Source organism: Plectropomus leopardus, chromosome 11, assembly GCF_008729295.1.
Source record: "Plectropomus leopardus isolate mb chromosome 11, YSFRI_Pleo_2.0, whole genome shotgun sequence".
Lineage (NCBI taxonomy): Eukaryota > Metazoa > Chordata > Actinopteri > Perciformes > Serranidae > Plectropomus > Plectropomus leopardus.
In genome coordinates, this window is record NC_056473.1 from 12,081,786 (window position 1) to 12,108,394 (window position 26,609).

At 38.4% G+C, this 26,609-nt stretch overlaps 2 protein-coding genes across 2 annotated transcripts; one reads left to right on the top strand and one right to left on the bottom strand.

Moving 5' to 3' along the window:
- Positions 1-1,446: 1,446 nt before the first annotated feature.
- On the bottom strand, positions 1,447-15,443 carry LOC121949779 (forkhead box protein P2-like). Its single transcript, XM_042495538.1, has 15 exons — positions 15,291-15,443; positions 12,384-12,488; positions 10,996-11,082; positions 10,527-10,626; positions 9,741-9,918; positions 9,195-9,299; positions 7,355-7,442; positions 6,788-6,925; positions 5,826-6,018; positions 5,654-5,724; positions 4,253-4,354; positions 4,021-4,142; positions 2,981-3,050; positions 2,738-2,868; positions 1,447-1,576 (listed from the first exon to the last, which is right to left on the bottom strand). The coding sequence occupies exons 1-15, from the start codon at positions 15,441-15,443 to the stop codon at positions 1,447-1,449; spliced, it is 1,773 nt and encodes a 590-aa protein (XP_042351472.1).
- Positions 15,444-20,124: 4,681 nt separating this feature from the next.
- Positions 20,125-26,609, top strand: ppp1r3ab (protein phosphatase 1, regulatory subunit 3Ab). The gene is made up of 4 exons (XM_042496604.1): positions 20,125-21,017; positions 21,645-21,712; positions 21,824-21,921; positions 22,586-26,609. The coding sequence occupies exons 1-4, from the start codon at positions 20,125-20,127 to the stop codon at positions 25,688-25,690; spliced, it is 4,164 nt and encodes a 1,387-aa protein (XP_042352538.1). The 3' UTR covers positions 25,691-26,609.

The window sequence follows — 26,609 nt, forward strand, 5'->3', positions numbered from 1 at the left end:
AATTCAGTCAAAAAAAAAAAAAATAATTTTTCCATCAAAAACACACATTTACACTCTCACAGGTGTGACCATGACAGCTTATTTGCATTATCTGGTATTAAGGCTTTCAAAATACTGTTTGGTAAAAATAACATTAAATATTGACTTATCCAGTCTGGCTGTCTAAGATTTATATCAAAACACAAATGTATGAAATTGATAAAATGACCATTAACTGACATACAATTGTAAGGTTTTCACATATTTATTACATGATAATCAGACAGCATGGGCATACAATTACAGACTTTATAAATGTTATATGTTGTTAAATGTTATAAATACAGAGAGTTTTATGTGCTAAACATCTATAGTAAATACTCAGAATGATGGTGAGGTGTGTGTTTGGAACAATCTTTATTTAAGTGGAAACACAGTATTAAATACAGAAGTTACACAGAGAGAAACAGGAAAACACACAAGACAGTGACTTTGCTAACATTGCAAAAACATATTTCAGTAGACTAATGTGTATCTTACAAGTATTTTCAATGTACAAAGACAACAGAGAGAAGCCACAGCACAGACTATAATGTATGTTTTCAAATATATCATCAACAGAAAACAGTCACTACAAAGCATCTCTCTCTTTGCTGTAATGTAACATTCACATTCACCTGGTGTTAAATCTGTCAGCTTTTACAATAAACAGACAAAACATTTATTCTTTACATCATATTATAACTAATGTGTCTGTATTTTTGGCCTTTGAAGGCAGTCATTTACTTTATTCATTGTGAAAAGGACACACATTTCCCTCAGAATATCAAATCCCAAAATTCTACTGTTTTTCTTTTTTTAAAAAAAAAAAACAAAAAAAATTGATGCTTGCCATGATGCACTTATTTTGCTCTTGTTCTCATTTGAAAAAAAAAAATCATAACTTTCTTGTTTGGGTAGTTACAATGTCAGCAACAGTATGGCTTGAATACACACTGAATCACATATTTAACTATCAGAACTTTTGGTCCTTTTATTATATTTTTAAACTGTTTTTTTAATTATTATTTTTTTTATCTGTAGATAATCAGAAAAGCAAAAAAAAAAACAAACAAAAAAAAAACATGTAAATCAAGTGTAAAAACCACAAGTGGCACTGTATTTCACTTTCTTTTCTTTAAGATAGAAATGTAAAAAAAAAAAAACAAAAAACAGTGCACTGTGGCAGGCAGACATGTAAACATCCATGACCAAAAAAAGTTCCTGTGTATGTGTGAATATATGAACCATATAATAAACCACAATTTTGAATATCTTTGATTAATTTTGTGAGTATTTCAGGCAGCCTGGCACTATACACTGTAGATTAACGTGAAGTTAAGATGGTGTGCATCCCTGAATGTTCCACAAAGGCTGACTAAACTGCTCTGAAACTTGTTATTTCTGAGTCTGGAACCATTGTTTTTGTCATTCAAGGTCAAACAAATGCTCATCATCATCTTCAGTCACGTCCTGCTGTAGACTGACCTTTTTTACTGTTGGCATCAGAGATTCTTGGTCATTCAGATTCAGCGCTTTGTCTTTGTGGAACAGAGACCTGAGCGAGGTAAAAAGACATTTCAATACATTATTGCCACACACCAGTAATGCAAAAGAAACGAAAGGCAGTTATTTGGGAAAAGGCAAAAACAGCAGAATTTATATAAACACCCCCCTCCTGCAGCTCTCTGTTCTAAGCCCTTCACACCAGACAACCACGGGCATATGCACATGCGTCATACAGAAACTCACTGTTTCCCACACAATGATTTATTTCATTTTAATCTATTGTAGAATGCATGCAACACATTCACTTAGCCCGTTCTTGCCCTGCCTCTCTGTTTATCAGACCACAGATGAGGCTAGAATTAGCTAGCAGGCCACCCTACGCTCCCTCCGCCTCCCCCCAGCCAATGTGGACTGCTTGCTCAGGAGGATAGTGTCTCAAAACACAGACCCTCAGTAAGCAGCTGTACAAAGCTGAATTCAGCCAACGGAAACCCCGTAGCACCGGATATCACAGCGGGCTGTTGGCCAGCAGCAGCACCGGATCTAACCTGTGTAAGGGCAGCAACAGAAAGTTTGCTGATCAGGCAGGGAGTTAGGTCTGCCCCGCTGGATTCAAATTGCTACAGCTGGTAACTGATGATCCGTCCCTGTAAAGTCCTTTGCTAAGACAAACTGTGACACAAGGCTCTGTAGCTACAAAAACATGAACTTGTATTAGCTGCAGCTGTGGGCCTTTGACTCCAGTTAGGAGAGAGCTAAAGTGCTAGCAACATTTTCTTGCCATCTCTGAAATGCTACACTGACATTAACACGTGTTTTATTTCATTTGTTGTATGACTTTCTTTTACACTATCTTTTTGATACGTCCATCTTCCTTATTTTGAGTTGCTTTGCAATGTTGGCAGTTTTTGTCAATACTGGAAAAGCCACTTTCTCAGCAGGAGTCTTTGCCATTGAGTCTGGCTTTTACCAAAGGGACATGCATCTGAAATCTCTGAAATGACTTGTGATTGGACAAAGTGTCCCGTCACAGCCTTATTTTTCTAAAGCCTGAAAAGAGAGCCAAAAGGAGATAGAGAAGTCCAGTTTTCTCTCAGACTACCTCCATAACAATATGCTAAAAAGTTATTATGGGATATTTGCCCAATGATGCCAAAATATAACCCACCCCAGATTTGCATTTTTGGAGTTTACAATAAACAATACTCACTGTTGGACTCTTGAAGAAAAGTTTTGTTTACTGTGGCTGTTTGTTGCATTGTTCTCCTGTATTTGACTGCGGGAGTTTCTGCTAACACACTCCTTCTTGAATCCCGGCAGTGACGCCTCAGCTAGTGCCGTCTAAAAAGAAGATTGATCGGAATCAAACAGCGACCTCAACCACTTCAGACTACTCAAATCAAGAACTGGTGCTGCAGTGGCTTGAAAGGTGGACTTTTACACATCCTCTCACCTGTAAGCTGGCGTTCAGAACGGTCCCAAAGTCAAGGCTGGATGACACATTTTTTAGCAGTGATGGACTCCTGAGGAATAACAAAGGTAACAGAAATTCAGAATGGACACAATTTATGTCTAATTCATGACAAGCAAATCAATACTTAATCCATATTTCACAAGTCACAACATGGTAAACAGCAATAGTTTGAGGCAAGGTCGTTTATGATGACAAATAATTCAGTTGTTGAACAACAATCAGGAAAGAGCCTTGAAACTGTCCCCAGGATCAGTCCGAACATATGTGTCATTCATTTACTGAGGCCTATTATTAAGAAACAAACGTGTGCACCACTGTGGAGGCAAGATAGGACCTATTTTGAAGCAGCAGGGATTATACATGTAGTCAGTTTTGACTCATTCATTTTTGTTTATTAAACTGAGGTCTAAAAGTACCGCCACAGAAGCTAAGCAATTTCCTGCTGTGGACAGGGGTAGCAAAATATTTTTAATAGACACCTAAAATAGTCAATCAATTTAATAGTTTGCCATATTTAGAATATTTTCATCAACATCCCTTTCCAGGGCACTGAAGCAGTTATATCCAACGATGCTCTCTAGAAAGCCACCAGACTCCTGACAAAAACAGTCATTTTACCTTGTAACACATGTGAATTGCTGGTTTGCCAGTGCCTTGATCAGTTAGTCTGTTTTTGGTATTGTGTGTCTTTGGTGAATCTAAACTAACCCTTAAAACATCAAAGTTACCCAATAACAAAAAAATACTGATTACTGATCAGTGCAGCAGCAGACCAGCAGCTCCTGTGTTATAAAAGATAAAAATAATGTTTTTCTCAATGGAGTCTGGTGGCTTTGAAGAGTATAAATAACAGATTAATTTCTCTGTCGGAAACGGCTTATTGCAGCAAGTTAAATATAGTTAAACATTTTAGAGCAACCACTTAACTGATACTGATTTTTTTTTTAGCTAAAATACATTTTGCTGCTAATGATGATGTGATACCAGCACTGTGGTAAACAGGAAGTCATCTACCATACCCTGTGATCTTCTGGGATCTCCTCCTCTGGTACTCCACCTCATCCACCGTCCACACTGCACCTTTCACATTCTCCACGCGCACAAAACACTTGTGTAGGCTCAGGTTGTGGCGCACTGCGTTCTGATTCAGAGAAAATCAGAGTGAAGGAGATATTACTGAATACATGCTGTATAAATAGGATATGACACAGACTTGGATCGCACAGTTAATTATGTGGGGGTGAGATATACCTTCCAAGTGGCAGCGTTGCGTCTGAAATAAGCAAATGTCCGTGTGAACCAGTTGTATATCTCGTTCAGTGTTAGTTGCATGTCTGATGTTTCCATAATAGCCTGTAGATGGGATGGGAAAAAAAAACTGTAGCACACTACCAGACCAAATTAAAGTCCTTACATTTTCACTTCTGATCCAAGGGGGAAGGGACAGTCGCTCATTTACAACTCTGATGCTTATTTTCTTATTGACATTATCATTTTATTTTCTTATTAAATGAATCAAATGCCTTATTTAGGATAATTCACTAGAAATCATTTTACTGACACAAGGCAAATGCATGACTGCAAATAAGGTTCATATTATGTGAGAAGATAGCAAATGGACCCATTTAAATTCCTTTGTTGTCTAATAAACCCAAAGATATTTATCTTCCCTATCACAAAGTGGCCACAAAGCAAGCCACCAAACATCATATTTAAAAAAGTGGAAATGGGATTTTTGCTTGAAAAGTTACTTAATTAACATGGTTAACTGACTATCAAAATTGTTCTATCTGAACATAGAGAGGTTGTTTATCAGCAAGAAAGTTCTCTAACATGAAAACGTTGATAATGATAAGAAATAGGAAAAGACTGAGTAAAAGGAAAAAAATATCTGGATGCATCTGAACTACAAATTGTGCAGTTACTCTCAAAAAGGATGTAAATTACAAAAACAAACAAACAAACAAAAAAAACCCCAAAAACAACTGTACAATGTTCGAAGTTAAAGCTGGGGTAGGCAATTTTATATTTTGGGGGCATCTTTGGGCAAAAATCCTCTTATGAACTCTGAGCTTATTGTAATTCAAGTCGACTGAGAAAAAAAAAAAAAGCATTTGAAAACCAAGCCCATGACAAGGACTTTGGCCCCCCAAAAAATCTGAAAAATATCGAAATAAAATGTGTCAATTTCAGTGAATTGTGCCAGAAATTAAGATAAAATATTGCAAATAGTTTAACTTTCTACTAATTGGAGCTAAAGGTTAATGGCTGTGGCTAATTCATATTTATGTTTATGTTAGCTAGAATCTGAAATTACAGTATGTCTTCTCAACGGGTTTTACAGGTCAGCATGTTTGCAATGAAAACAAAACGATAATTCTCACAGAATTGCCGCTATATAAAGACATCAGGGTCATAATTACAAATCGGGATGATTTAAATGAATGACTAATAATCGTACATGTTACTGTATGAAGCTCATATCATATGTCTGTGTTTGTCTGGTAGAAGGGGCTTTGGACAGTGGGGAAAGCTGCAGAAGCAGGGCTGAATTTTCAAATTCAATTATTTGTTTTTCCTTTGCCAGAAAACTGCCCACCCTGGTTTTAAGTAAAGACAGAAATCACTTCTATTCCGAGTCATAGACGGTACCTGTCTTATCAGTGTTGCATAAGTGAAAGGTGGTCTGATATCGGTGTTCTTGTAAAGCTCATATTCATTTTCTGAAAGACAGTAAGAATTAAGAATTAAAATTTTAAGTTTTGAATTTTGAGTGAATTTATTTTCTGCAAGAACATTAAAGTGATTACAGTATTTAGTTTACCTGAAGACAATGAGTAGACCAAAGGCTGATGGCGATGTCTTATGGCCCCAGGACATGATGTATGAGTGGACGACTCTTCTTTACACCCCTGACATGGAGTGCTGATGGGGGCCAGAGGCTGAGGGGACACCTGGGGTGAGTCTGACGGACTCAGCGAGGGCAGGTTGTTGTTGGCAGCAGCGACTGAACTTAGCTGAGAGCGACACAAGCAGACGACCCAAGTTAACAAAGGAAGGAGTGAAATGAAAAGACTGACAGAGAAAGAAAACAGAGAGGGAGATTTTTTAACAGAGTGTAACAGAGCGATTTGATTCGCCTCCTCAGAGGTGATTCCGCTAATATCGCACAAAGAAGGAAGCCAATTATTGTTAATTATAGGGTGAAATTGTTTGGTGAGTGTTGTGATTATGGTGCAATATTTGCAAGATTAACATCTGATTAGCTTCTGCATTATAGAGAGCATGTCTGCTGTCTGAAAACACAATGGCAGCCATCTGGTGCCAACAGCTGGGCACCAAATGGGAAAAAAGCGCTCACATCATGCAGCAAGTCAGACTCAATAAGGATGGAGATCTAAACAAAGGGAAAAAAAATTGAAAGTTATGGTAAAAAAAAAAAAAAAGTGCAAAATTTTTAAAGTTTTTCAGGAAATGCATTTGCGATTCAATCTGGCATCGTTTTTCTGGGCAGTTTCAAATATTTGTGACCCTCATCTCATGCAGGTTTACCTCTAAGCCATGTTTTTGTGGCAAATGGCAACATATTTTTGCAACTCATCCAACTGTAAAAGTTCACCAGTTCAGCAGGCCGGCAGTATCTTCATCAGCGCTTCATAGGATGTGATCATTTTCACTCTCCACCACATATTTGGAGTTTTGCTTACAGCTCTGAAATACTTTGCAGTTTACGGCTCATTTAGTTTGTCTCTGTTGTTCACCCAGCTATCAGTGCACACTATCTACCTGGAGACAGTGTGGGTCAGCAGCTGTATCAGACGGTGGCAGCTGTAGACTCGCGGGTGCAGAGATCGACTGAGACTCTAAAGATGGCAGATGCAGGTGAGCCATCATCGCTCGGAGACGTTCCCGTTCTTTGCAGAGCTGTTGGAGGAGATGAAGGGAGGGGGAAGACATCAGAGTGGATGCAGATTGAACACAGATTGAAATGGAATGCTGTGAACCAAACACATTTTGGAATATACATTATCTTTCAGTGTCAAACATCAGGAAGGAGGCAGTGTTTGGAGAATGCTATGAATATTTAGCACAAGCAACAAAGTGTTTAGGTGGTGAAATTTAAGAAAGTATCCCACATTGCAGACACTTATTGCTTCTATCAATATCAATTTTTAAAAATAAATTAATATACTATAGTTCAGTAAAACTAAAACTATTTACAGTGTAAACTCAAAATTATATTTTTCCTATTTGACCCAAACAGAGCAGGACAGGTCTGCATGCCCGATAGCTAACATTCAAGCAGCAGATGTAACTTTTGTTGTTGGACATCTTTACAGGACTCACGCCTACCTGGAGCTCAAGTTGCTGAACCACCTGCATCTGGACTCTGCACTGCGCTGTACTTCTGTCATCCAGAGTGTGCTCGCTGCTTATGTGCCTGAAATACACACAGGGGCATTAAAGGTAAAGTAGACTAAAAATCTTTCTATTGAGTATGAATTACTCTGAAAGGTCTGCAGCTCGCTCCTTCACAAAAATAGTTATTACAATGGATTCCAGTTGTGACCCTGAGTTGTGCTGAAAAAAAAAACATGTCAAAATCGATCAAAACAATATAATAACTTCATTCAAACCACTTGTGCAGAATTTCATGATTTCTTGGCAAAGTAAGAATCGTATGTTGAATGCTGAACATATGCATCAACGGCAGAGAAGTGGATTGAGCTGCAGGATTTTCTGTGGATGTTTTTACATGATGTGTATTTGTTTTGTCTGTTTTCACCATTGAAATACATTGTGATGGTTGAGAATCTAATCTGACTAACATTTTAGTAGTTTTTGCCTCTTGTGTCCTATTCTTACTTTTAAGACATTGAGATAAGCATCAGTTTTTGTGAAAGATGCCTTTAAAAAACACTTCATGCTGTTTAATAACCTCATATATTCATCTGTTGGTCTGGATAAAAAAGATACCTCTGTCTATTGCACCATAAATCTGACTTTTACCTAGTTAACCCTCAGCCCAGTTGCCAGAAAAAAATGTTGGCATTGTATTTTTTCTACAAATCATAAATATGTTGCATTTGTAGGTTTCATATGTGTTATGCATTAGTATTTGAGCTGATTTTGTCATTTGGGAGTTGGAAGGGATGGTGAATGGTGTGTCACCAGGTTAAGATGTCTGTCAGGCTTGGGGCCACTGCAGAACAATGTTTAAGACCAAAAGACAACAAAAAACGTTTTTTTTAGCAAGTCATCCATGTTTTTCCAGTGGCTTTTTAGCCACCACAGGTGGGTGTTTTATAGGCACCCCATACATCTTTTTCAGTGGGGATAGCGCTACAAAAAAGCAATTGTTTTTATTGAGACATTGCTGCATTTCCATACTGGATAGTAGCATAAAAACAATGCTGTGTTTCTGCCATGATAGTGGCACACAAAGTGATTGTTTTTCACTGAAATATTACTGCTTTTCCAGCTGGGATTGTGCTCCCAAAACTGAAAAATTAAGCCAAAACATGATCTTTTCTTAACCATAACCAAGTGGTTTTTTTAACTAAACAAAAGTACACAGTAACCACAGTGTGTATCTGCTACATAATAATGTAGCTTATCTGTGGTTTTCAGAAACGTACAATAGCAACATTTATTCTGGCAAGTGGGTTGCATAATTATCTCACTAAACAAAGGTGTTAACTGGGAATTTTTCTATTTTTCTTTTCTTTTTCTTTTCTTATATTTTTATTTTTTTTCGTTCCTTGTAAAAAATAAAAAAGGCAATATGTAAGTTTTGATAACCTAGATTCTGGAATATTTAAAACTACCACTTGGCAAACTGTTTTTTTGTTGTTTATCTGTTTCTTTGTTTTGTTGAGCAGTGGGCAGATGTTTTTTTTTTTTAGATCCAGCTCTTAACAATCCCCAAAAATATTCTTTACAAGCAGTAATAAGTGTTGTTATCTGACTACAGTGTTTATCAAAGATTACTAGAGATTTATTGAATGGATGTACAGCTCTGTAACTTAAATATAGCGACAAAACTGGGACTAAAAACACTTCAGAACCACCTTTAAAGCCTGCACTGAAAACATTTTCTGTGGGATTTTCAATCATTATCAATTTTCAAATCATTATCAGAAAGGTGCAAAGAGTCAGAGAGTGAAATATATTAAGATAAGTTAAAACCTACTTGATGAACTGGCTGAAGTTTTCACACACCGACTCGCATCCGGGCCAATTACAAACACCATGACCGTAGAGAGCATGTGTGGCAGTGCGATCAGCCTTGACAGCACTGGAGTGAAAGAATTGTCATGATTAAAAAACCACAGCAGGCAGACAACCGCATCAAAACGAGAGCAAAGCAGCAATAAAACAGATATAAGCGTGCTTTTCTTTTCTTTTCAGGTGGCAGAAAATGACAGAGAGAGGTGGATGAGAGCACTGAGAAACAAATGGAAAACTATTTACTTTTGATTTGGGACATGTAGTCATGTAAACTTTTTCTCTTTGCTGAACCACTTCAGGTGGTGGAACACAAAGCAAACAAACAAGACAAAATATATCGTCCCAAGGGGAATTAAAAGTGAAGTCTCGCTGTGAAAGCAAAACAGCTCCTCACCTGCACCTTAAGAGAAAGAAAATGTCTACAGATGACGAGTCTTTGATGTTTAGAGAGAAGCAGTATCATCTCAGTTTTCACAATCACTTTACAGAACGAACAGACAGATCATACCATTCTGCCCTGCGAGGAGAGGGAGACTGCTGGTCACCGCTCTGCCTCCCTGTGACCTTTGTTGACATTATGTCGTTAGCTGAAGAGTCCTGATTGCCCTTTGGTGTGGTTTTATCTTCAGTTATTCCATTTGCGAGCTCCTTCCATACCTGCTGCATCTCTGCAGGGCTCAGACCAGCTAAAACATCAGAAAACATACAGCATTTTGTACATTTCTAAATTCATATTTTACATACTGATTGACTGCAAAGATAAGAGGGGCTTATGATCAATACATAATACTTAAAGGCAGCTGACTTGTGCATATTTTTCCAGAATTATGATATTTACTATTTTGTGAGTATAATTTATTTTGCTGTTCACACTTGCATTCTTTTGTCTGTGCTCTAAATTCATACAGTGTCTACTTATTCCCATCTCAAAACTTGAGAGCAAAGACGGGGAGAGCAGATCTTTCTTGTGACCTCATGTCACCTCTTGACTGTAATCCAGGAATAATTATCACGGCTATAATTATGAGTAAGGATGAATTTTCTACTTTTAGGTTTCGTCTTTCATTGCGATCTCTTTTGAACTTAGTGCAGTTATGTAACTGAACATAAAATCAACAAGAAACAAATCTTCCTGTGTGGATGTGTCTGGGACAAAATTGTATCAGATGTCAATATTTGTCTTTTTGTGTCCTTTTGATATGATATAACATGATATCATAACCTTATTGTAAACAGCTGTTATCACAATTGCTTTCAATAGACTCTGCTACTGAGGAAAATGAATCTTAATGACCTGGAGAGAGAGCAGGAGAGGACAGGACTGGTCCCTGCACCCGGAGGAGCTGCTGCTGAAGCTGGAGGAGCTGCTGGAACACGAGCTGCTGTGCAGGGAGCTGGAGGACGAAGAGGAAAAATTTTACAGAAAAGTGAGGTACTATTCATGTGAAGCTTTGCTCACACTGTATTTTCTCCTGATGCTGATCCAGGTACTGATCCTATAATTATACTGTATCTCTTATGGCTTCCTTAAGCAACCTTGTCAAGAAAAATTGTTCTCAAATTACAAAAACAAGTAACAAATCACACAAAAATGTAAAAGGCCACTTAGACCAGAAATCATTTTTCAGTTGATAACATTTATTGATCTTACCAGAATCTTACCAGAATATATGTTATCAACTATATATATATAATATGATATATATATAAATAAAACTAAACAAACAAACAAACAAAAAACCAGACCACAAATAAATACTTACCTCTTTGACTTTTTTGCTGGGCTTTTGTTGAAGCAGCTGCAGGTGAATCTGTTGTTGTTGCTTCTTGTAAAATTCTTTCAGGTGTTGCTAGAAAGATAGTGATGGACCATTACTATTGTTATTATTATTATTAGTAGTAGTAGTAGTATTACTTAAACAATAAAAACATTGACCTTAATGAAACAATTATAGTCAAATCAGTAAAAAAGTAAAACATAGTCTAACATCTTGAATTAAAAATAACCAACACTAAAATTATTCCCTTGAGAATTTAGAGGTCTTATACAGACAAATTTTAACTTTTGTTTGACTACTACCAACACTGAGCAAATCTGAGGCATATGGCACAGTTTTGATGCAATTATTGTTGTTTACAATTATTTTTCATAAACACACACAATTTTTTTTTGTGGTCATAGGGACACTGACGAGAGGAGACTTTGTTAAAAACGCTAAATAACTTATAAGGGGTGGAACTTGTATGGTCAGGTAGGCTACACGGCTAGCCTAAACTTAATGATTAGGGGGGTCATTTGGACATTTTTTCTCACGCTTACCTGACCAGTTTGTTCACCAGATTAGCTGCCGTTTATCTAAATAGTGATTTGCGGTTACATCAGCTGTCTAAAATAATTTTCCCACATATGATCATTACTTGTTACCTAATTATCTTGCTTTGAAGGATGTAAACTAGGGGTGAAAATCATCAGTAGTCAGACTGTAAAATATTATCATGACACATGTTTCATTACAATATTATTGCTATTTTAAACATCTTGCAATATCCTGAGTAATGCGATAAAACATATTGCAGTATATTACAATTAGCAATTATAGCCTACCTTTTTTCAACTGCTAAATATGTCCTCAAAGGAAAACTATCAACATCGTTATTATCTAATACATTTTTTTAGCCGGTTTAAATAATTTCAGTCATTTTTATTGCAGCAAAATATGTAAAGTGGAATGGAATTAATTTGTATTTGTAATAATCATGAATTATATAATATAAAAATTGATACTTGGTGCCTCTGTAACAATATGATATTACCACACAAAACTGTTGTGATACTATGCTGTCACGACCCCCCCCCCCCCCCTCCCCCGCTATAAGCTATTTTTTTGTTTAACTTGACATTAAATAGTACTTGAGTTTAAACTTATTAGGACAACTGTAACTTCTTAGTTCATTAACACACTTATAGTTAATTTTAAGGTTGTGTTGCATTTACCCCTTTAGTTAAGTTACAGTAATTCCAATATAATAAATAGTTATATACATGAAACGAAAAATTTATTATGCAGATGCACGGTCCAGTAAACCAGACTGCAGTGTATTCGTAGGAGTAGAAGTGGTACCTATATTAGTGTTAGTATTGTATAAATACCTGCTGAAGCAGAAGAGCTTGTTGCTTGTGGTGGATCAGAGCCTGCAGCTGGTTTGGGGACAGAAGCTGCTGCATCTGCTGAGGAGCCATCATAGCCAGAAACACCTGCAAGAAGAAGAGCAAGAATAAAATGATAGAGGAACACAGCCTACAAAGTGAAGGCAAGAGGACGAGTGAGTGAGACAGAAGGCAAGTGTCAGGTGTTAAACAGTAATAACCATCGAATTGGGAATCTTTCCAAACCAATTACAAAACAGCCCTGTCAACCTTTTGTGAACACCATCATGCTGGATTGTGTCATTGACCCAAAATGAGATGGGAGATAGGATGACCAGTTAATTAGCAACACAATTACATGCTTGTTTTGACTCCTAATAGAAGTGTATGGGTATTAATAAAGGCAAACACTCTCAGAATAATAACCGATCTGCACTGTTACTGATCGAGTGACAAATAACACAGTGATTGTCTCCTTTTGTATTCAAGCAGGGGCAGCAGCAATTGCCGTGAATGCATTAGGAAACAGAAGCCACTTACAAATTCGACATGTTGTCTTACAAATATTGCTAAAGACAACACAAGTGTTTCAAATTAATTCTTTGGGAAAATATAATGTATTATCTGAACAATATCTTGATTTACTACGTATAAAGTATCAATTGCTGCATACAGACATGTGTAAAGGCTGTGACCTGATGTTCTTCATTGGTTTTAGTGAAGCCCTGTGTCTATATTGGAGTAATATCGTAGTGGCTTGTAGGATATAATGAAAGACAAACACATCAGGGACCTCAAGTTTGTCATTTTTGTCTTCTGTCCTTTGAGATAATATCTACTGTATTTCGACCAGACTGATAGATAACTAGAAAGTTAAGAACAATGAAAGCAGATGAAGAATTCACACTTTGGCACAACAGCCATAATGATCCGCACTCCTTGTATGACTTGGTCTTTATTTTATTAGAAAAACAAAACAAAACAAAACATATTTTTTAAAAGACTTATATGTGTTTAAGCATTTACAGCCTGTTTAATGTGGGGATTTGCTACTATTCTGTCATATCTATAAAAATATAATATTGGTTTGAATGAAAGGAACAAGAGACAGTAACAGAACAATTAGAACGAAAGCATAGGACAGACAAAATTGTGAGAAGCAGAAATGTGCAACAATTTTTCTTCTTGCAAAATTTGAATTTAGTAGAAAGATTCTCTTACTGTGAAGGGAACAAGAAAAAGTGGTGTTGCCAAAATAAACAAAATAGAACTTACAAAACTCAACTACACTAAATAAACTACACACAAAACTCTAACTGATTAACACTACAGTGGATGCAGCTTATGTGTCTGTGTCTGATAAAAAAATCACCTCTGTGTGTAAAAATGCGCAGGGTATGAAGTCCTTACCTCACCGTGTACCTCTTAAACCCAACTGCAGTCAGTTAATTAGACAAAAGAAGAAATTTAAAGAGGTCACTCTGGTCATAGTGGTGTCGCTTCCATTTCTTTACATTCTCGTTTTGTCTCCCTTCCCCAATGCCATCTAGCTGCCTATTCACTTAGTGTAATTGCTCTTTTTGTACAATTTTGTGCAGATAATGTTACAGAGTCTCTCTTCACCTCCCTGCTGTTGGAGTTGTGTGTAATTCCTTTGAGTAAATACATAAACAAACAAAGTTAAAGATTAATTTGACTGATAGGATAATTTTATTTTTCCAACATACTCTCGTTATTGCAATAATATTATTGTCATGAATTCTTACGGCCACATTAATCATATAGGGGAAATCTGATATTGTGCCAGCCCAATTTGGGATCAGAAAATTTGAGATTTTCTGATTATGTACTGATTAAATATTGAATGGACTGATTATAAAAAATATATATACTGAACAGATTAATTAATAATGAAAACAATTTCTAATTGTAGCACCTGTCTTATACTCTTTTGTCTTTTCTAAATCGTAAATAAAGTAAAATTGTTTTAAAATAAGTGATTGATAAGTGAATAAGTGAAATCTGTGATTTACAAATAACTGGGTAAGATTTTTGGATGCTTCAATTAGAAATGAAATACCTCACAGATGGAAGTCGTTAATTTTTGTCGTAAGAGAAAACCAGTGTTCTTTGCAAATCGTCTTCATTTTTAACATTTTCAGAGTTTGCAGGTTGAAATATCTCATGTCAGAAACCATTATTATGGGGGAATCACACCCTGGCAGACAGGTAACATTGCAACAAAAGTGTTATGACATCGTCACTGACTACAGTCTAACTGAAAATTACAAATACATCACATTTATATAGTAAGCTCTCATGGTTACAGTCAGTGCTATCAGACTCTTTACAATGCTTTGTTATGCTGTTAACATTCTGTAAGCTCACATGTAGAGTGCCTTGCACTGATTTCAAAAGTGAATTAAGATAAAAGAGTAGAACAAAACTGACAGGACAAGACAGCAGACTGAAGGAAATGATGGCTACCAGGCGTTCATTATCTTGGTTGTTTTATTGATCCCCTAGATTAAGATTCCCAAGGATGGAATCACAACAGACAACCATAAAATTATGTTGGGTCATGCCTATTTGCCTTTCACTTGCATCTGTTTGGCCTGGGTCTGTGGACAATTATTCCTCCCTGGCTCTGGCTCACAAACTAATAATGAAGGACAAACAGAGTTCTGCGTGTCAACTCCCAACCCGGATCAGATCTCATATGAAATCCCGGCCACTGTCAACAGAGCTGCAGGCTCTGGGTTTTGGCATCCTGTCAGAGGACGTCCAATATGGTAGCTGGTATTTCTCTTGACATATGTTTGTCTAAGACTGCTCTTATGAAGAGGAGGAAGAAGGAACGAAAGACGAAGAGAAGGATGCGGGGGAGGTTGTGGGGGAAAATGAAGATACCTGTTTATGGTGAAGACTCTGCCAGTTTTCACCGCTCACTCCACTGCAGGAGTCCCCATTAGCTACTCGCTCTGCACCAACGTCCGTGTGACTGAGGAGGCTGCTGGCTGGGGTTTGACGGGCTGCTGTGGGACTAAGAGGAGACTCAGGCATCCCAGCTTGGATCCTAAAAGAAAACACTACATTAAATGTAATACTCAGACATTGTAGATTCAGTTCAGCATAATTACTAAATTACATGTTTGTGGGACTTTGCAAAAAAGGCATGGCAAACAAAAAATGGGGGAAAAAAAGAAAGACAGAATGACAGGCAAGCTTTTTCAGTTGCTGGTTAATAGGACATAGAAGAGAGAGAAGAAATATAATCAAAATAAAAGCATCCTTTGCACAACTAAAATAATTCAAACTTTGAAATCCAGTGCATTTATATAGGTGATTTCCATGGAATAATTTAATTGTCTGTGAGTGGAACACCAAAAAGCATTTGCATTTCTGCATAGTTAAGTCACATTAAAAAAATGCCAATTTCTGGGTATTAACATCATCCACACCTCATGCACAAATACTATTGACACACTTGCATGTTGAGTTTTTTGTCATGTTGTCAACAGTTGGACATGCATAAAATACTCATTGTATAGTGCCACTTACTATAATTTTAAAGTATCACGACTCAAATCAGTGTTACTTGAAACACAATAAAGTCAGTGTCGCTTCTTATTGGCAGGGCATGAAGATTCAGGAAAGCTTACATAGAGTTTTTCTCTACTTTTCATTCCATGTCCTCATTTACCTCGGCAGTGCATGAAGAAGAAACTTAAAGGCTAAGAAAAGTCCTACAAAAATGCAAGAGTGCTGTGAAATACAGCCTGTTATCTCTACAAGTGAGCATGAAAAGGAGTTTAACTTTAAGTTTGAACTTCTAGAAATATACACGAGGTAAAATCTGATCAAAGCTCCCAGTGTCCTTTTTGTCTGTCAGAATAATGTTAAAGCTACATACCGTTAAGGTGAAGATGAATTCAGAGCAGCCAGGCAGAGTTGATGTCTCAGACTTGAAGTCATGCAATTTGGAGTGAGAATGGGAGAGAACTGATGGAGTTGTGTGTCTACCTGAGGGGGAGGAGTCCCAGTGTCAGCCAGTGAATTAGACACTGAGAATGGTAGATGATTACTGGGATGTGAAAAACTGAAAAACAGCTAAAGCTATAAATCCTTTTTTTTTTATTTTAGGCTGAAGCTTACCTGGTGAGGGTCGCCACATTTGGAGTGATGATTTTTTTTGCATGTGTGAAAAGTCCTCTACATTTTGTATGAACCAATAAATATTACATCTGTAAAGCACTGATTTCAAAACGTTTGCAGTACAAATCCATTTTTGCAGCCACTGCTCTTCTTTGCTGATATTCATAGGCATACACAACTCAATATTAAAAAACAAAATGCCTCAAAACAAGCATAATTTATTGTCTTTCATGATTAAAACAAAGGATCCGCTTTGAGAAAGGACAAGTATAGTTGTCTGTGACTTTATTTAGATATGCAGTATCAACAACAAAAAGAACTCTGCAGCTACACATCTGTCAAACTGTTATCAAAGAGCTATTTACAGTATTGTTGGCACTTTTATTTGAATAGCATATCAGTACATCTTAGAAAAAAAACAAATAAAAGTGTTTTAATTTTGGCTGTTGATAAATGCAGTGTACCCTAGAGTGTAAAACTTCAACCAAACTACAATGACAAACAATACCTGAGGTGACTCAGAACTTTGTAGGGAACGTTTCTGCACAGTCATGTCTGCATGTTTTTAAAACTCTTTTCTGTCTTTTCCTCTTTTAGAAACCTTTATCATATTCCTACGGTTTCTTCTTGTAATGTGGGCTCTTATTTGCAAAATATGTTTTACAGATTGCGAGTGCATGACAAAGGAAGATGATGAAGACCAAAGGCTGGGCTGCTCCAGCGTCAGGAGCTATTATACCTCAAACGAGAGGGATATCAAGGTAAAGAAAAAAGATCCTGAATACATTATTTCAAATTTTTGCTCACACACACAGTGTTAAGTGTTTTTCTCTTGACAAGGCATAAGAATGAAAAAATAACATGGCATAGCTATGACTCTACACAACAAGATGAAGCTTTTTGCACCATGTTAATAAGGCTTAATGCTGCACATTTAGACGAGATGCATTCATATAAGTGATAGTTAAGCAGAGAGGCCGAATCTCTCTTCAAAAAAATCTGTCAAAGAAAGAAAGAGCAATCAATGATTGAATTGTAGATACTGTTACCAAGGTAACTTTCTGCCACCTACTGGATTAGTATTTACCTGCCCTCTAGTTTTCATTGAAAGAAAACAGTAGAGTGGAATCCACTTTGCTCTGTCCAGCTTTAACAACAAACTTCAACAAAACTGTAGGTCTGTTTCCTGCTTTATACATAACTTTCATTGCAGTGTAACTTTTATTCCTGTATTGAGGAAGTCTAATTTTATCTTATTTTCTCTTTAATGTCATTTCTGATTGTTTTAAATGTTCTTTTATAATGTCTTTCTTTTGGACTTGGTCTCGATGCTTTTGATGTTTTTTGTAGAGCACTTTGAATTGACTTGTTGCCAAAATGTGCTACAAAAGTAACTAGTCTTGTCTAGTCATTGTTACAATGATTAACTGCTTATATGGATCAAAATGTTCAGGGCATAGTCATGCCTATACAAATGATGTTTAAATAATTCAATTATAGTGATCAAGAAGTCCCCTCACAGTGGAATTAAGAAAAAAAAAGTTATAATAATCATCTGCTTATAGTGATCAATCTTGACTCAAAGAGATGTGATCATTTTAAGAGGATTCAAGTGTCATGACAATATCTTCTGAATATTAGAAACAGGGGGGAAAAAAAGCTTTTCATGTAGTCTCCACTTTGTTTTTCTTTTCCTTAAACTACTCAAAGACAGTTTACTGATAAAATTAAAAGTTGGCTTTGTGAGGAAAAGGTGTTATTAAGTATTTAATGACTGGAGACATACACCAGCAGCCAGGAAACCTGAGCTCTTGTACTGGTGGTGCCATGAACCCACCGTCATATGACTCTGTCATGCCCTTCAGAACTGGGTCAATCATCTCCCAGCAGTTCAGTCTGGAGGTCAAGGGTTGACTGTCGTGCCCTCTCCCAGCTGTAGCCCTGCCACATGAGTCATGTAGCCTCTCTGCAAAGTAGTAACGTCTTATCCAGCTGGGGGATTGTGTCCAGTCCGCACTGACACCCCACGGCTGATAGCGTGGTATGATCCAGTCCCAATAACTCATCTGGTACCTCCTTGGTTCCTGCAGAGGGCATTGTGGCTCCACACAACCCAAACATTTGCTCTCATAGAAGCTTCCCAGGAAGCAGCTGGTCTCCATCCAAGTCAGACACCCTGCTGGTTTTTCACATTGTCCCCTCTCCCTCCTCACCCTGCTCTTCCTGTACTGCTTGAAGTTCCCCTGCTGGAAGTCTCTCAGGTGAGCTTGGTGGACCCCCCAGTAATGGCCCCGACCGTCCTCACAGCGGCCCACCTTCACAAAGCAGTCATTCACGGACAAGTTGTGCCGCACGCTGTTCCTCCAGCCTGGACCACGGCTCCTCAGATAGGGAAACTGCTCCTCCATTGCTCTGTAGATGGATGCCAGGTTGAGTTTCTTGGACGGGGAGGACAGGAGGACTTTGGCAATCAGGGCAATGTAGGAGAGCGAGGGTTTTGACAACAGCTGTGTGTCCTCAGAGGAAGGACTCTCTGAGGAGCTCGTGTTGTTTTCTGCTGGATGTGGTGGGCTGGTGATGGTGCTGTCAAAGCAACTGACAGCATCTGTCATTGTTGCAGACTTTTTTTGCACCAAAAGTTCTTCGCTGCTCTCTTCTGTTGTAGATGCATTCATGAAGTCACATCCCGCTTTTTCTTCTTTCATGTTTGAAGTATCTGTGAGATATTGTCTTCCTTTCTCTGTATTCATGGTTTATTTTATTTCCAGGTCACTGCATTGCATTGAAATTTGAAGTATCTTGTTTGTATCAGATCCCACAACATATGACAATTAGCTTCTTTCCTGCTGGACAAAACTGTTATCACCCAGGCAGCTTTTACATGTCTTTATACTGTTCATAACCAGTAAAGGAGGGGGTTCACCATTCCTCTGTTAATACTCTTACTCACTGCTAAAATATGTGTTTTATTTGCTCAGTGAGACTGAGGACTAACAGCTTTGGTCATGTCCTTAGCTGGACATGCCACTTTGTCACAGCTGTGAGATAAACACAGGATATTGTACAAACACAATTCATGACTGTAAGCTTTGTAACTGACCTGCAGAAAAATCTTGGTATGGATAAGCAGATAAAAGAATGAGTTTATGTGGTTGTTTCCTACATATTATCAGGCTTTCCCAGTTATTTCACCATCAGAGAGTCAGGGATTGGTCAGTGGAAATTATTTTGGAGGCATAAACAGTACGTGACAGCCATTTGTTCTGTTTTGGACCTCATGTGACCCACTGTGATCCAAAAGCAACAAATAGCTGCCATGGTAAATCTCATGCTTGTTATACAAATAGCATTACAGCCCCCAAGAGAAAACTTAATAGTTATATCAGAACAACATCCACAAAACTTTAGGGCGTTGGACTTCTTTTGCAGTATAAAGAAGTTGTGTATTTATCAGTCTATATTATAGATTTTATCACACAAAAGCTGTGCCTCTGATGGGCAGGAGGATGATATTTTCTCCCCTGAGTTCAGACTACTGTACATAGTTTAAGTCCCTTCTGGACTATTTATAGTGCTGGCCCTTGCAACAATGTCATCTGTAACTCGACTCCATCTGTTAAGTCGGAGCATGTTGAATGTCAGTTGCCAGCAGCAGACGCTCTGCAGTTCACTTCCCGCTGACTCTTCTACAGAGAGCCCCATGGAGTTTGTGGGGCAACCGAGAGTTTCTGGGGCCTGTAGCCTCTTAGGAGTGCCAGGCCTGAGCTCTGTGGATGTGGACGATGATGACTGTGAGGTGGTGATTGGCATCAGGCCCAAATCTTCTCCTCTACCACGAAGAAGGAGCTGTGACAGTGACGAGGACTCTGAGTTTGAGCCACCTCCGTTGGGCTCCAGGAGAGTGTCCTTTGCAGATGCTAAGGGCCTCAGTTTAGTGCAAGTGAAGGAGTTTGGCACTTGGGATGATCCAATACTGCCAGTATGTGACTCTTCTGAGGGCAAAGGTAGAGATACAGAAGAATACTTCTTGTCCCCTCTCACTTTCTCACTCCCATTGTCTACTGAGGAGCTGTTTGTCAAAGTGCGAGAGCAAAAAGTGGAGTTGGAGACCATCGAGTTAATTCCAGGGACCACAGTACTGAAAGGGGTCATCCGTGTCCTCAACATCTCCTTTAATAAGGCGGTGTACATCCGAACCACCTTGGATGCCTGGTCTAGCCACTTTGACCTCCTGGCAGAGTACATCGGTTCCAGTGACAGTCTCATGGACCTTTTCTCATTTAAGATCACCTTAGTGCCCCCGTTTGGGGAGCAGGGAGCCAGAGTTGACTTTTGTCTGCGGTATGAGACTCCGCTGGGGACGTTCTGGGCCAACAATAATGACAGGAACTACGTGCTGTTTTGTCACCAGAGAGTTAAGGAGAGGAAAGAGAAACCACAGAAAGAGAGTATGAACAAAAAGAGTTGCCTAAAGACTGCCAGGTGAGGATTTTAAGTGTTTAATGATGTTTTTAGACAGAATGAAACATAATTTAAGTATAAAAGTTATACACAGTCAGGAGAAATGTCCATCATGCCCTAGGTAGAAGAGTAAACTCAGACTGGACAATTTCTGACATACCATTTGGGTTCTGTTAAATCTGTTGTAACAGCTGGACTATAATTGTTTTAATCATTGTATGAAAGCTGTTACTTTTCAATAAGCCTTGATAAGATAAACAGAATAGAAGATAACTATCCAATCAGGTTTATGTAGGTGTGGATTTATTTGAGGTTTGTCTTTTCCTTAAGTTTGAGGCAAATAATGTCAGATTACTGTTACTGTCTATACAACTGAATGAATAATACGAAGGACTGACTAATCTGGTAAAGTGCAGGGATTGTGCAACCAATACAGGCTGTTTGTGAATAGGAAGAAACATTAATATAGATTATTAACATCTTGCACTAATAAACCATCAGCAAAATTATTTTATTGTTATTATTTCTTAACCAAAAAGATTTAATGTATCTCACCATTGTCGCCATAAGTGGTTTGATGATAGTCACATGAAAGTATATAAGACAGGCACACTGATTAAGTCTTATCACAATTTTATCCATTCACAGTCAGAGTTTCTCCACTGTGGAAAATGCTGCACCAGTGGAAGCTTCAAAACAGGAAAACATTGCAACAGGTAAATATTTATTTTGCTGATTGTGAAACTAAGAAAATAATTGTGGAATTTTAAAAACCTGGCTGTGATAGTGCTGCCTCAATGTAAAAGTAAAATGTCTCTTTTCTCCAGTTGTGTCAAAACGTGAAGGGAAAGCTGATGCTATGAAAGACGTGCAGATTTCTGATGGCCAGTCTACAGCATCAGAGGAAGAGCGGCAGAAATTACTGGTGAGTTAAAAAAAAAAGAAAAGAAAAAAGAAATACTCTCCTTTGGCACATATAAAACAAGACGTAACAGTGGACTTTACTAATACATTTAATGCTTTGTCTTTAGACTTTCCAATAAATATGTGCTTGCAACTCAAGTGTATTGGCATGTTAAGTATTTGGCGACAAACTAATTGCTCTGAGATATTAACTCCCTCTCATTAGACACCACAAATTCTGTCGGATTGTTTACCAGTCTCCTATTGTCAAGATATATTTGACAAGTTTGGTGCATTATAAAAGGGAGTTTAAAAACACCATGATGTGTTCATGAGGATCAGGAGAAACTGAAAACTGGACATGACCCCTAGTGCACTTTCGGAGAGAATATCACATGACTGGGACCTGAGTAGCACCAGAGAGACATAACGTACCGTGCACCTAAAGGACACTGTGCGTGCCGCTTGCACTTCCACAGTGTGTCATATTTTGTCATGCATGCTATTTTAATACTGTTTTAGTAATTTATCTTCGAAATCAAAATTCCATCAAGGATATTATTTAACCAGAGCATGTTAGTGTGTAACATGCAACTTTAAATGTGACCCGCTATCTGTTTTATTAAAACAGCACAATTGCTGTGAGAGCAAACTGAAATGAATCTATCCCTGTTGTTGATAAACAGGCCGAGAGCAGACAGAACTGCAGCCGAAAGAGTCGCAGGAGGGCTGCACGGATGGCTCGGGTGAGGGACTACTTTTCTCAGAAAAATGACACTGGAAGAGATGAATCACCTTCAGAAGTAAAACAGGTCACTATAAAAGAAACCTCAGAGGAAAAGCACTTAGATGTGAGATCATTTACTGAAGGAATCAGTAAATCAGAAGCCTCTGTGTCACTGGAAACATGCAGTGAACCCCTGCTTGATGTTACACATGATACGTCACCAGACTACACGTCGAATAGTGAAGCAGCGAAATCTGATAACAGCAGTTTTGCCGACTCGGCAACATTAACAGGAGGTGAAAGTGCCACAGATTTCCCAAGCAACCCCTCAAATGATGAGCCTGCTCCTGCAGAAAATATCAACAAGTCTGTGTCAAAAGCTAAGGATAGCAATGCTGCAGCTGAAGCAGCTGAACCAGCTGACAGCGATATTTCAGCAGTGAGCAGCCATGTGGGCCAGACCAACAGCTTCACATTTGGAACTGTTGTGGCTCCGTTGTATCATCAGGTATTTGGCAGAGTGGGAAGTGAAAGTCAGAGCGTCTGTGATTTGGGAAATTCAGTACCGGATGTTGGAAACTCAACTCAAAGTTATCCTCACACTGAAAAGAGACAGACTAGCTGCACTTTGCCAACAAATGTGAGAGATAACAATGACAAAGTTAAGGGAAATGCAATTGAAACTCAGGAGTCAGCGGCTGCAAATAGTCCTCCCATGAAAGAAGACGAAACAAATTTGAGCACAACAGCAAACAATATCGTGGACTATACAGAAACTCTGCAGGATCCACTTGATATTATGCAGTCAGACCAGAGTTGCATGGTTCCCAAAATGATATCAGGAGACACAGAGGTACATCCAAATACTGTAAATGTTTTAAATACGGATTTGTTGCATTCAAAAATGCACATAGCGAGTTTAAATATTCAGGTAGAAGAAAAGGATGATAATCTAACCAAGGATGTCCAACTGCCAGAGCATACATGCAGACAAACTAAAGAAGATGAATCAATTGCAGACACTGATGTCATGACCAGCCCAGAAGCCTCATTTATGTCTTGTCAACCCTCTGAGAGTGTATCAGAGCGTTTTAGTGATGAGACAAACCAACAGATCAGTGATAGTGGAGCAAACCATTGCAAATGTGTACAGGAGTCAAACAAAGACAATGTTGTTGGCAAAACAGCTTTATCAACAGCCAATGGCCTTTCAGAGGAAGATAATCGATCTGCAGCTTTGAATGTTGAGCACATCAGTAATTCAGCTACGAGGGAAACTGAGAATAGCCACATTTCTTGTTTTTTAATTGTGGAGGAAAATGATATCACATCACTGCAGGTATCTCCTGAAACTAATGATGTGGAGGACGGAAATGCAGTAGTGAGCAACTTGTGTAAAGATGAATTTAAGACAGTTGAAGAGATAGCTGAGTCAACACCTAAAGCAATGATAAGTAATCACATACATGGTGATGTGCTCATGGAGCTGAAAGATGAAGACGCACAAAAAACAGAGCATCGTGAAATGGAAGCTGCGGTGTCAAAACAGGAGGATTTTTGTTTATTAGACACCACTGAGGTCAAAAACTGGGAAATGATGGTTGAAGAAGAGGAGGGCAACATATTACCAGATGGGGAGGAATACAAGACAGAAAGTGTGGAGAAGGACCAAGGACAGCTGGACGACGCAGGGACAGAGACGACATCAGAAAAAAGAGATACAACAGTGACAGAAAAAGAGAAGACGGAGGATGAAATGGTGAAGTTTACTGCTGCAGGAGAAAAAGAGAACCAGGCTGAAGATTCAGATGTTTTAGAGGAAGAGCAGACAATTGAAGAGACAGAGATAATGACTGGAGAACATATAGAGGAAGTTGAGAAAGAACTGGAATATGTTCAAGCCACAAAGATAGCTGGAGAGGAAGAACTATCTGAAGTAATTGAAGAAGAGGAAAGAGAGGAACAAGAGAAGACAGAAACTGAGGAAGACAAACTCTCTACAGTCATACAAGAGATCAATATTGAAAGGATGAATAGTCAAGAGGGAGAGGAGATAGAAGAAAGGGAAGAAATTGAAATAGACTTGAAAGATGACTATGACGCACATGTGAAGTGGGAGTATCAGATAAAACCAAAGGACAAAAACTTTGAGGAGGAAAATCCTGAAGAAAAAGAGGGCATTGTTGTTGACAAGACAAGAGAGTCAGAGGTTGTAGATGCAGAGTCAGAGAGCATGATAATCGAGGACAGGGTGAATGAAGCTGTGTGTTTTGAAGAGAGATTAGGCATCACACAAAACAAGCCTGAGGATGGTTTATTTGCTCCGGTGAACAGCGTGCAGGACAAGAGAGCAATTGACAAAGACAATACAGGAGGGCAAAATGGACACATCCCAAATGAAATGCATCTTTACAAATATTTCCACAGCATTGAGACTGTTACACATGACCTAACAAGAGCTGAGAGTGATGAGAGTGACTCCGCTGCTGCAGAAGGAAGTTCATGCATTTTGAGAGATGAACCTGAGAGCGACCAAGAAAGCAATGACAGTGCTTCGGCAGAGTCCGATTCAGATGACGAGGTGGAGTTATACATGCACTGTCTGAGGGCTGTTCATGCTGGGGCTCAGGCCCAGAAAGACAGGAACAAAGATATAGGTTTCAGTGTGGGCAAAAGGCCCTCTGTGAGCAGAAGCAAACGGCTTTCCATACCCATGCCATCAATCAGTGAGTCTCTGGATGAAGAACAACACCTTAGCCACCTTCTGGACAATCATGAAGACATGGAGATGGCAGACTTTCAACCCACAGTTGCAGCTCTGCCAGCGTCAAATGGACAGGAGAGCATCAATAGAACCGTTTCATGGTGGAAAGAGACTTTTTCCTGCAGCAACATCTCAAAAACATTGTTATATGCCACCTTCTTGGTGGTATTTTTCGTTGTGGCCCACCGGTATGATTTTCTTGCCTGCTTTGGGCTCTATTTGATGTCAGCGGTTTGGCTCTTCTATCAGGGAGACAGACAGCCAGAACAACAAAAACAACAACAGAATCGGCTGAATTAAAGTAATTCGGTTGTGCAGCTGTCAGAAGAAAATGTTGGCACTTAGCAAACCACAAATATTATACATTTGTATAATTCATAAACTACAGACCCTTGTTCAAGACCAATGAACAACAAAACTGGTTGTTTTTTAGTGACCGGTTGCTGTTTTTCCATTAGCTTTTTAGCCCCCTCATTTAGGTATTTTTTAGGAACCTGTAGATGTGTTTCTTGCAGCTTTTTAACTCCCAGAAGATAGTGTTTTTAGCAACCTGTGGCTGCTTTTCCAGTACTTTTTAGCTCCTGAATCTGGGTGTTTTTCAGTATCTTGTTGCTGTTTTTCCATCAAGAATAATGCCATGAAAAGCTGTTTTTTTTTTTAACAAACATTTAGACATTGCTGCATTTCCTACTGGGATTGTAACACCAAAGCTGCGTATTTTAAGCCCAAACATGATCTTTTTTTCCTTATAGCTTAGTGGGGTTTGTGCCTAAACCTCACAGTGTTGTTGACACATAAAGAAATGTCAAGTTTCACCGTACCTTCTACATAGTACCGTGCAAAAGTAATTTACCCGTGGTTAGCAAAAATGCAATGCCAACATTTTTTTTGACAGCTGGGTTGGTTTATAAGTGAACTAGTCAAAGTTCTGATACAAAGGCTTAGTAAATTTAAAGCTCTCTTTCTGCAATATGCTCACACTACCATTTCATATTCATCTGTAATCTTTGAACAATAACTACACAAATACTGAGGTTAGAGGAAGACATACAACAGTGAACGATAATGGGCATTGATTTAAAGTATATATGGCACATATCAGAATAAATGCTGTATATTCCCTATGGGAGTAACTCTGTTGTCAAGAGTATGAACCAATTTTCTTTATACTTTACTGTACATAAAACTTAGTGTTAACTCAGACAACAGGCTATATGGA

What these genes read in the sequence shown, in the direction of transcription:
- ppp1r3ab (XM_042496604.1), top strand. Translation starts at nt 20,125, where the DNA reads ATGTCATCTGTAACTCGACTCCATCTGTTAAGTCGGAGCATGTTGAAT. An exon ending in AGTTGCCTAAAGACTGCCAG is followed by an intron (nt 21,018 to 21,644) that starts GTGAGGATTTTA and finishes ATCCATTCACAG; the next exon opens with TCAGAGTTTCTCCACTGTGG. An exon ending in ACAGGAAAACATTGCAACAG is followed by an intron (nt 21,713 to 21,823) that starts GTAAATATTTAT and finishes TCTTTTCTCCAG; the next exon opens with TTGTGTCAAAACGTGAAGGG.
- LOC121949779 (XM_042495538.1), bottom strand. Translation starts at nt 15,443, where the DNA reads ATGCCTGAGTCTCCTCTTAGTCCCACAGCAGCCCGTCAAACCCCAGCC. An exon ending in AGAGTCTTCACCATAAACAG is followed by an intron (nt 12,489 to 15,290) that starts GTATCTTCATTT and finishes TTCTTCTTGCAG; the next exon opens with GTGTTTCTGGCTATGATGGC. An exon ending in GCAACGCTGCCACTTGGAAG is followed by an intron (nt 4,143 to 4,252) that starts GTATATCTCACC and finishes TCTCTGAATCAG; the next exon opens with AACGCAGTGCGCCACAACCT.